Source organism: Macadamia integrifolia, chromosome 3 (genome assembly GCF_013358625.1).
Source record: "Macadamia integrifolia cultivar HAES 741 chromosome 3, SCU_Mint_v3, whole genome shotgun sequence".
Taxonomy (NCBI): Eukaryota; Viridiplantae; Streptophyta; class Magnoliopsida; order Proteales; family Proteaceae; genus Macadamia; species Macadamia integrifolia.
In genome coordinates, this window is record NC_056559.1 from 35,368,192 (window position 1) to 35,380,060 (window position 11,869).

At 38.5% G+C, this 11,869-nt stretch overlaps 2 protein-coding genes across 2 annotated transcripts in view; one reads left to right on the forward strand and one right to left on the reverse strand.

The window, feature by feature from the left end:
- The window catches only part of LOC122074690 (protein FAM135B-like), a 19,519-nt gene extending 14,000 nt beyond the window's left edge, over positions 1-5,519 (forward strand). Inside the window, 4 exon segments of the mRNA XM_042639635.1 lie at positions 2,750-3,008; positions 3,090-3,295; positions 3,753-3,803; positions 4,803-5,519. Coding sequence (XP_042495569.1) covers positions 2,750-3,008; positions 3,090-3,295; positions 3,753-3,803; positions 4,803-5,093 — 807 coding nt within the window. The 3' untranslated portion in view covers positions 5,094-5,519.
- A 2,673-nt stretch (positions 5,520-8,192) lies between these two features.
- LOC122074822 (protein ROH1-like) lies at positions 8,193-10,288 on the reverse strand. The gene has a single exon (XM_042639795.1). It carries the CDS (start codon positions 9,691-9,693, stop codon positions 8,530-8,532), a length of 1,164 nt encoding a protein of 387 aa, XP_042495729.1. The 5' UTR covers positions 9,694-10,288; the 3' UTR covers positions 8,193-8,529.
- Positions 10,289-11,869: the final 1,581 nt, after the last annotated feature.

Sequence of the window (11,869 nt, forward strand, 5' to 3'; positions counted from 1 at the left end):
AAAAAAAAAAAAAAAAAGAAAAAAGAAAAAAAACTGGATTTTATGAACAATTCTGTCCAGTTCTTAGTACCTCGGTTTTGACAAGAAATTCAGCCTCTAACCATGGCTTTGAAATCATTGCTTTGGAAACCAATTCAAACGGTGAACTCACTCATACTGTTATTAGAACTGGCAACTGTCACTGCAGCTTCTTTTTTCTTCTTCTTCTTCTTTTTTTTTTTTTTTTTTTTGGGTGGGGGGGTTGGGTGTGTGGTTTGTATCGGGGCAGTCAGTTTGAGTGGCATTTTGTATAAAAACCATGAGTCAATCAAAAGGCAACACATGCCACAAATCCAGAAGTTGTAGATAACAACTTCAAGTTATCACCAAAAGACAAACATACATTGAAACAAATTCATTACTGTTCAGAATCATTCACTAGATGCTTCCTTGGTGACCACAAGAGGATTTGTCCAAACCAAAGATCCCCTGTTTATTTCAATGTTATCACGTCATTAATTTGTTGCCCCTGTTGAAGTTCACATAAATTCTCATAGAACTTTTTAGATTTTGTCGGAGCTGTAGGATGTGCCATTTAGATAGCATGGAGATCTTATCCATCCCATGGTCCTCAAATGAAAACTAATCCCAAACCAGGGAAAATCCAGTGGGAGATTAGCTCAAGAGGATCTCAGGAAATAAGGAAAGATCCAGAAACAGAAAATTCTCAGTAATCAAGGCTAAACAGATCTGATCAGGCAAGTAGAATAGGCCTGCAAAGTATGATCAAAATATGATGGCCCGGATTGTGAGATCTAGAACAATCTTACGGAAAATAGGAATACCTGAAAGCATGGACAGAACTGCAGTAAATCGATAAAAGAGACAGAAGTCAAATCAGATGTTGATAGATAGATAGGATAACAGAACAGGAATCCACCAAGGACATCCAGAATCCACTAAGTAAATACCACTGAATCACAAATGTAGGTCTGTATCCACCAAGCCAAATCAGAAAAACTGAAAACTTTATTTCTTCATATCGATGTGTGGGCCTGAAGGCCTTACATGTATTTATACCTACTCTTCTATCATGTGATTGGCTAAGGAGAGAGCTTACATTGTTCCCCCAAGAGGATTTAAGAGCTTCCATCACCCAAGCAATAGGAATGCTCCAAATTAACCTATTACATCATCCATCCAATAAGAAAAAAGGAGTCAACTCAGTTTTGGAATAAAATAATCTCAAACCAATATAGGCTTTATGATAAAATATTAAGGTAACTAATCTTTGACCAAAACCCCACAACTTGGATTCCTTAACAAGGATAAGATCTAGAATTTTATCTTAGAACTAATAATCCCTGTATTCATATCTCCTACCCATATTTAGGCCAAGCCTTATAATAAAAACCCATTGGACCAAATGCCCAACACATATGTAACCCAGCCCAAGGCTTTTCCACTAAAAGAAGCACAATTTTTTCTGATTTTTATTGATGAAGTGGAGAATTGAGTCCAGAGTGTGGTGTGCTCGACGTATTCCTTTAAAACAGAAAAATTTTATAGGACAATTATACGACCGGTTGTTATGTATGGTGTGGAATGTTGGACAGTTAAGAAGCATCATGTAGATAATTTCAATGTAGCAGATATGAGGGATGTTGAGATGGATGACTAGTAAAACTAGGAAGGATAAAGTAAGGAATGATCATATTAGAGCTGATTTGGGAGTAGCTCCGATACATGGTAAGTTACGAGAAAGTCGTTTGAGGAGGCATGGCCATGTTCAACGGAGTTCTTTGGATGATCCAGAGTGGAGGAGTGATTTGATTCAGATTGAAGGAACTAAAAGAGTTAGGGGCAAATAGCCAATCCAAGCCTATCTTGTTCTAGATTGGGTCGTAGACTTCTCAATATAGAACTAATTCAGTGTTCCATCTCTGACCAAACCTGACTTCAGCTTGGATTGGTTGCTCATTTATAAGTCAAATCAGATATTAAACAAGAAAAATTAAAAGCAAAGTAGCAAACATGTCCCTGCATTTGCAATGTGTTAAATTTTTAATTCTTTAATTCTATGAAATAATCCAATGTAAACCTAGTCTGACCATCAGGCGTCTGCTATTGAATGAGTGGCAAAATGGTGGGGCAATATGGATCCCAATTGACTGAAGGAGAATTTCTTTGACAGGAGCATACTGAAGATCTTAATTTTATTAGTGACACGTATCTTTTTGGTGTGATGATTTTTTTTTCTTGTTAAGAAAGGTCTTCCAAATAGTGTAGTGACCAACCACAAAGGTTACAAAAGATAGAGCTTTGGGCTCAATTATTTGGTTAATTAATGAGATTCCACACTTATCATGTTTCTTTTTGGTAAATAACTCAATCTCTCGTCAATAGTCATTTCGAGATGTATGTTTTCCATTAAATATCCTTTAAATGTATTGGGTATTTGACTTATCCTGTGATGAATTTAGGATATGTTTCTTTAGTTTCTTGGATGTTCAATTTGTTGGAAGTCCTAGATTTCACTGCTTATCCTTGCATTTATTTTTCGATGATCCATGAGGCATTTATCCTAAGCTGATTGATTTGATGCATCTTTAATTACTTCTTTCTTGTCTCCTAATGGTGGGGACTATTTCCTAGGCTAATGTTTTAAATTGCTTTTTGTGCTTGTTTATGTATGTTTGGTACTGTATTATGGTTCAGACATGGGCGAGTGGACTTATTTTCTTTTAACTCAATACTTAAACATAAATAGGGACATCATCTGGATTTACGGCTTGTTCGGAATCAATGGATTTTGATAGATCCTGGAGCAGAATTTCTCATGTCAGAGGTGAATGAAGAGAAAACATCTGGTGATTTCAGAGAAATGGGTTCAAGACTGGCTGAGGAAGTGACTTCTTTTCTTAAAAGGAAAATTGATAAAATGTCAAGATCTGGAGGCTTCCTAAATATCAAGCTTAGCTTTGTTGGGCACTCCATTGGGAACATCATTATAAGAACTGCCTTAACACGTATGCATCCTTAGCCCAGTGGCTGTGTTCATTTTTGCTTCCTTGACTAAATATTGAATCTTGTGCTTTTATTTATTTCAGAGGGCGTGATGGAACCATTTCTAAGATACCTTTATACATACTTATCCATATCAGGCCCACACCTGGGCTATTTGTACAGCACCAACTCTTTATTCAACTCTGGGCTGTGGGTTTTGAAGAAGCTCAAAGGATCACAGTGTATTCACCAGCTTACCTTCACTGATGATTCAGACCTTCAAAACACTTTCTTCTACAAGCTTTGCAAGGTATTGCAAGCTATCATCTGCATTGCTGTCTTTCTTAATAGGGAGTGTCTGAATGACACATGTGTAGGTGTATTTAGAATGTTACATCTTTTTGCCTATTGTCTTATTCCCAAAAGTTTTTTAGCGTATAAAAGTGTTTTCAAAAATAATTTGATAGTGATATGTCATTATCAAAAGGTGTCGTCATCATGCAAATTATTCAAGTATACATGTGAAATGACCATATTAATCCTCATTGGAAAAATTGCATGTTGTACTAAAAGGGCAAAAAAGTAAGGTTACAAGTATTTGATACCTTGAGGGTTGTCAATAAGAGAATCCCTTTTATATATCTGTTGGAATGATGTAAAACAAAAGCATTCTGAATTGGAAACAAAAATAAAAGGAAGAATCTATTTTTCCCTTTTAGGCATAAAATTCTGAAAGGCTTCATTTTTTCTATTTTCCCCCTTTCCAGCAAAAGACATTGGAGAATTTCAAGAACATAATCCTGTTGTCGTCACCCCAGGTATTCCCCTTTTCCTCTACAGTCATACTCTTATTTGGATGTAAAAACTTATAAATGGGAGAATGGTTTTTCCTTTAGAGAGTTGGGCCACCTTTTCTTTCTTCTTTTAATAAGGCAAAAGGTTATCTGTACGGCCATGCATGGTGCTCAGTCATACATATATTGTGCAATTGAGACTATGGGGGGGGGGTGAAATGACCAAAACCCACCCCCTATTTGATGAATTGTCGATGCACGGAATCTCCCGTGCATTGACCCCTTTCCCTTCTAATAATTAGCAGTTATTTCCAAGAGAAAAAAAGGAATTTATGGTTGAATATACTCTTTTCTCATTTGAATGACCATTGGCTGCTATTCTAGCAAACATTCTTTGGATTTATCTTTGGTTGTCTGTGTTCGATTGTGCCTAGAGAGCATGATGGTATACACAGGATTACTTACTGAAGAGTGAGAGTTTAAGGGGATCAATTGGGATCATTTGTATTAGTTCGTCTCCTCATTGGGTTTCCCAGCCCAAGCACATATACAGAAAACTATGATGGTAACATGATGACATTGTCCTTAATATACATGCCATTTATTTACCATTAGCCTTCTTAAGTATTTGATTAAGTACTACTCCAATTTCAAGGTATGGGTAACTGAGTTAGGGTGTTCAATGAATAGAGGTTATCAAGGAATTTTCGTTAACTTGTCTCAATGGTTAGGTGTGGTTCAAGTCTGAACCCTGCTATGACCTCCTTTTACTTGCTCGTATTGGGCTGGAAGCCTGAAACTTATAGGTGAATTGGTTGCATACCCCTTTATATTGTGGACGCACACGTCCATTTTCTCCTACCTTGGGGGACATTTATTTTACCCCCAACTCATAATTAGGTTCATAAAATTATCATTTTTCTCTTTAATTTGGTTGGAGATCAATTAGCGTGTGTTTCATGGATTGTTCTCTAGAAGGATTGTTTCTGCCCTGCTTACCTTCAACACAATGTCTTGTCTCAGGATGGGTATGTTCCTTATCACTCTGCTAGAATTGAATTATGCCAGGCATCATCATGGGACTACTCCAAAAAAGGTAAAATCTTCATGGAGATGCTAAATAATTGCTTGGACCAGATACGTTCCCCCTCCTCTGAACCCCGAACATTCATGCGATGTGATGTCGACTTTGACACCTCTTCCCATGGGAAGAACTTGAATACCTTCATTGGTCGGGCTGCTCATATTGAGTTCCTAGAGACTGACATTTTTGCGAAGTTTCTAATGTGGTCATTCCCAGAGTTATTCCGATAATGGTGGTGGAAGACTTTGAACTTCTGTCCATTTGTTAATCATCTCTCCATAGAAAAACTCAACAGAACCCTTTCACCAGCTTGGTCCAATTTTGGAATCAAGGAATGGAAGTTGGGTGAGACATGGTTATGCCAGGTGAATACTTCCATCCATGGCATCTCAATGATTTTGACAGACCTCATCTTGGAGTTGAATGTTTGGAGGAATTGTATATGATTCATTTTTAGGTAGGGGAAATTATTTCATTTAGTTAAAGGCAAATAGATTTGTAATTATTTAGTAGGTAATTTAGATATACTGTGATTCTGCTTTTGGCACTTGACGAATCACTTTAGGAAGTTGGAACAACTTTGGAACTCAGATCATATATTGTAATTTTTGGAAGGGGGGCTGTTTAGAGGAAAGGGTTGTAATTTCTGCATTCAATGATGTGCATTAATAAAGGTTAATATCCCCCCCCTCCTCCCCCCTCCCCCCTCCCCCCTCTTAATGTATTCTTTTTCTCCACTTGCTAGTCTTATTCTTTTCAAGGACTATTAGTGCTTTTGGAACTGGGTATATATCTTTTCAGGACCATTCTTTCCTTGAGAGGGGGGGGGGGGGGTGTGGGGGTACATTTTTTTTTTTGGGTAGAACGGTAAGTTTTCTTGCATGGCCCTCCTTGGCCTTTTGGTAGATCCAAATTTCTGCCATGTAATGTGATGGTAAGGGCCAAAACTCCATGGGAGTTAGATCCCAGGGACCTCTCTTGAGTACCAAACAGATTTGATCAAGTGGCAAAAAGCTCTGAGAATCTGGACAATAAAAAAATTGAATGGTTATTGAAAAGAAATTATGTAGTGAAAAGAAAGGAAATTATGACACTTGACAGGTTATATGATAGCTTTTCAAATTCCATGTGATTGATTTAGACCATTCCTTATCAGGTAGGCAAGGATGTGAATCACTTTTTTTTTTCTCCTTTTTTGGGTGCAAGACCTCCACTGGATGATCCACAGGTTCAGCAAAGGGGTTCATGAGCAACACTCATTACTAATTAAAAAGGATGCGGGTGGGAATATAATCAGAGTAACAAAGTAAAACAGTCAAACATCACTCATTTAGGCTCTTATTAGTGAGTACATCTACTATCTAATATTATTTTCAACTAATGAATAATGATATTAATGGAAATACCAATTTTTCTTTGCTCACGGGTAAAGAAATAATTTTTCCATTAATAGGGAATTGGAATTAATGATGACATTTACCATTCTCAATGCAACATATTTGTATTTCGGCTGAAAATTAAAAACAAATTTTCCTACAAAGTAAGGGAAGGCTGCATACAATAATCCCACAAACATACATCGTACATTGAGTTGCTGTTTTATTTTATTTTATTTTTCTTATACTCATTCTTTCCAGAGTTTCAATCCAATTATTTTAGATTTGTATTATATGGTAAAGTTGGGAATCTCAAAAAGCATGCTTATGTTTGGAGGGGAATAATTTGCAGTCACCTATTTAAAGTGTGGTTTACGAAGGAACTCGGATCACCTGCACTGCTGCACTGCTGCACATGCGTCCTTTTGCTTCTATAAATTAATGATCATCAATCCATCAACATTCTCAGTTGCAGGTTAATGGAGTTAAAATATCTTACGGGGATCAAAGAAAAATAATAAATATTTATTATTTAAGTCTTAACCTTGCGGAAGAAAACATAGAAACCCAAATAAGATAAAGAGGAATATGGATCCATGTGATAAAAGGACCACTAAAATGCCAAACATTTAAACAAACGAATAGTGTTGGAAACAGAAACTGCATATGCCTTGTCCTAATTAAGTGTTTCTCTAGACACCCAACAGGCCGAGATCCAGAGCTGTTTAGCCATTACAAAGCTAAAGAGAAGGAACAGGTGAAGAGTTAAAAGACAGAACCCAGAAGCCAGCAAGAAGCAATAGTTACCAAATGCCAGTTACCGATAGGAGGCTCTCCACCTCCAGCTCTCTCTCTGCTATCTGTCTCTTTCCACTCCATTCTTAACACCCTTTCCTTTGTTCTGCTCTCCTTTCCAGTGTTAAAAGGTTACACTTCGCCAGCCAATGTTTCTTGCTTGCCTGCATCACTATTGCAACTCCTTGTCTCCTTCACAATAACCCATTTGGGTTTTGCTGGTCTTTTGACTGTTTAACTCAAAATAACTCATGGAGGTCTCTATTCTACCATTTCTTCATAGATGAACTATGTCTGGGATGGGAACATGGGATATGCGCTGTGTTTGAAATAGTAATGGCAAATCATCATGTCCACATGGTGGAAGATAGCCATTTCCCCAAATTTGAAAAGTTAATTGCACAATCTTGTGTAGATAAGTTTAACTTCAGAGTCTAATAGTTTTAAGACAAATACCATGTGGAAAGCTGAGGTAGTTGAATTGAATGATTTGATAGATTGAATTCTTTGGATAGTGAAATTTCATAGCTTATCTCAACTGTTTGGTGTGATATCCTTTAGGCTTAAGCTGTGTCTAAATCGAAATAATTTACATTCATTAGTGAATTAAAGGATGCCAAGGATAATACGTTTAAAAAATATATATATATTTGGAAAATCGCATATTCTCTTTACCCTTATCTTTGTCTCTCTGCCCTCTGTTCTGGCGTAAACAAACCACAATACTAATTTCCAAGTGACCATGATGAGTTCCTTGACCATAGGGCTCTATTGCTCTCTCTGATCAGTCAATATGAGAAAGATACAAGGGATCAGTACCACTGCTCTGGCTACAGTTAATCACGTCTCATGGAAACTTCACAACTTAGAGACCTTGAAAAGAAACATGGAATACCCAATATCTGAATATGAGAGCTTTTTTTGAGATTATAAACCCTCCAGATTCCAGAGTTTAGGAAATCAATGGGAAACATAAAATATTTGTGTTGTAATCACTATACGTTGAGTGAGTGAGCAGAGGCCTCTGAATGAGATTCAAAAAGGATACCAGAAATTTCTATACATGATACACCTTTAACATTGGACAAAGAAAAATAAAGAATTAAGGCTATGTTTGGTAACCAACAAAATAATAGAAAAGAACACACTCCATGAAGATTGAGTTAACTGCAGAAAATTAATGAAAATTATACAATAATTGACACAAACTGAATAAACAACACCATTGAAAAGGAAGATCCTATCCAATGACTTTCTTTACAGAATGTATTAAAAATAAAGAAAGAAAAAAAATCTTATTGTCCATGGACATCTAATATCATTTTTATGCTACCTTTTTTTTTTTTTTTTTCGGGTAGAACTACTCCTCCTCTTCCTACTTCACTGCAACAAATTGCAGACCCTCAAAACCAAAAATCACCCAAACATATGTTGCAAAATTGTACAATTTGATACCCACTGAAGATGGACCAGACACCAGACTTCAAAATTCAGATCATTCAGAACTGTTTGCCTTAGCCAAGCAATCAAGACACTCAGTTCGGCTACGCACAATCCTATGGAACACCTCCCTTACCTGGCGCTCCAAAGGGTCTAATCCCTCCTTCACTGTCTCCAATACCAATCCCAAATCCGATGCTCCTTGCCTCACCTCCTTCTCCCTTTCCTCCGTCAAAGGGAAGTGAACTGAATCGACCATTTCCGTCAAGTGCCGCACAGATTTCTCTATTTGATGGATCTCCCTCAGCAATCCACTTGCATTCTTTCGGTCCCGCTTCTTGGACTCCTCCGTGATCCGCTCTTGGAGTGAAAGAATTGAGGTTGCCCATGGGAAATGGCGGGGGATGGAGAGATGGGTTTGCAGGCCACGGTCCTGGCAAGGTATGGCAGCGACGAGAGACCACATTACGAACAGAAGCACACAGTTCATGGTATAGACGGGGACTGCCAGCCCACCGGTGGCGACAATTTCGTTGCCACGGGGAGGGGTCAAGTTGTTCCCGATCGCCTGAAGCTGCCTGGCCGCTGACCAAGAGCGCGAGACACTCCAGGAGAGCGAACGGAAATGCCCTGCTGCACGGTGGTCCTTGCCGCTGCTATTGTTGTTCCTCCCGAACGAACGGTTCCTGTGGGCAAAAACGGAGCCAGAATCCTTCTCATCCAGCATCGCGATTGTCAAATCCGTCAGCGCCTTCTTCGCCCGTCTGAACTGGCCCTCCCAAAGGGTCCTCTGGCGGGAGTCCAAGGCGCAAAGGACGATCTCCAAGTGTTTCTGCCATTGTCGGATTTGCTCAAGTCCATCGCGGATAGCGTTGCAGACATCGAGCGCCTTCACACTCCTCTCAAAGAATTCGTTGATCATGCGATCTAAGGGAGGTCTGGAGACCATAGCCTTCCTGTTGAACAAAATAGCCCTAAAATCCTCCAGGCAACAAAGGAACGAATCAAGAAGGCGACGGATCCATGAGAGGGAGAGCAGATCTTCGCCGGAAACGATATGGAGATCATTGAACCGATCAACGACCTGTCTCTGAAACGCCTCGAGCTCCAATTCCTGGTTCCCTTCCATGGAATGAATTTGATCACGCCTAATACTCAATATCGAACGACCTATCGAGGAGAAAGGAACTGAAGAACCCTGGTAATCCGTCGCTGGCATCCTCACTCAAAATAGCAGGAGAAAAATCCTCTTTCCTTCTCTTATTTTTCCTGCCCTTCTCACTTGTACAGAAAGGGGGTTTGCTAATTCACTCCCTTCAATTTCAGATCGCCCTCAACAATACCCACTAGCCAGAATCAGATCCACCGAAAGCATCAACCAAAAACCCTAAATTTTACAGAACCACAAGGATAGCCTGTAATCAACACTTGAGATGGAGCAATTAGAAGCCCAAAGGATCTGGGAATCGTATCGAAATTCCAACACAACCCTAAATCCCGCAGACCCCCAGAATTAAACGAAATGCATGAAGAGAGCTCCACAACACGAACAAACGAGAGATTTTGATGGAATCCCTTTCCACTTTCCTTATTGAATTAAAAACCAGAAAGCATCGAAAATCAATTTGAAGAGATGAAGAGATAATCTAATTGAAGGAGAAGCAGTGGGAACAGAGTGAAAGGTATCTCGACAACAACAGCCACAGGCACGGGAGAGAGAATAATGGAGGAGAACCAATGGATAAGAAATGAAACCCTAGCGATACACTGACAGAGGGAGAGAGAACGAGGGTGTCACCCTTAAATAACAGAAACGCGAGCCCCTCGTTCTGGTTAAAAATGAGAGATTTTCTAAACACGAGGAAGCGACTCGTGTGAAAATACTTTTTTTTTTATATTTAATTTTTGGGTAAACGACACGTGTGAAAATACCGAAATTGGAAAACCAAAAAAACCAGAAAAGTCTTAATCCTATTCTCAATGTATAAAACATATATCCTATATACCGGTTTGGAACAAAGAATGCTAAGCGGATCAAAAAGACTGTATTGCTCTCCATTAAAGATGTTCACATGTGCCTTTTGATTGACTACTCCTATTGGTTTGTACCTGTGTCAAAGAGGTAGTGTTCTCACACCTTGTATAATTATTGAAAAAAATTATCATTACTTGAATTGATGTTGAACCGTTAGTTTGGTTCAATTTTGATCAGTGTGAATCAGATTTAAAAAAATAAAAAAAACCACTAGGCCATGTGTAGTGAGGAAGGATGGCCCTTAAAAGACATGATCCCACAACATTTCTGTAAGTCCTCCTAGACTTAAAGTTGAATAGTTCTTGACCTCTTTAGGTCAGTAAAGGGTTTCAAATCTTTCACTTCATTCATTTTCCTTAGTCGGGAGAGGGTTTGTGGGAAGAGGAGTGATCTACGAAAGAAGAAAATAAGGAAAGAATTGAGATGTGAGATAAAATATTACGATCCAATATGTATAAGTTCAACATAAGCCAAACTATTAAATTGAGATTTAGTTTGATTTTTGTCGAATTGACTTAATAAACTCTTATCAGTCCATTATAAGATTGTCAGTGGTTCAATTTTGATTTTTCAATATAGGTGATTGTCCTTTGCACGACCATTGTGCCAATGCATAGGTTAATGGAAAGGTGCTTTGAAGTATTTGATTTGATCAAAGTTCTACCTGAATCAATTGAATCAACCATAAACGATCAGCAACTCAATTGCAAATTGATAACAAATTCATAAAAAAAAATCATATCAAAATATAAATCTCATAGAAATCATAACTTCTTTAATGGTTTGATTTTAGATTAACCTAGTAATATATAGAAATCAAATCGAATCGATCAATTAACATCTCGGTCTTAGTGTGAACAATGGATTTAAGTACCAATGGGAGGGACACTCGATACAACATTGAGTGGTATCAACCCTATATAATTTACGTTACCAAAAAAAAAATTTATAATGGAACGATACCATACAATCCATACCAGCACCAATATGTCCGATACAGTGAACTAAAAGACGAAGACCAAGTCTTAACGTACGGACAGAATCATCGAGGAGTGGGACCCACCGCCGTAGGAGATTTTTTTTTCTTCCCCTTTTGCTGCAAGCGCCGCAGGAGAAGTGGAGACTGGCGACGGAGTCTTTTCTTCATTCTATATTTTTGCCATTAGACGGAGAGACAGAGAGGGACCGGGAACCGGGATGATGAGGCAAAGACGTAAGACACGTGGACGATGCAGCTGGGCTACGTCTGTGTATTGGGTTTTCGGGGGGAGACTTGGTCCGTACCTCTCTCTCTGAGTCCCTGATTCCCCCAATTATCCAACGGCTTTTTTTATTTAAGGCTTCTAGAAATTGTAGAAAT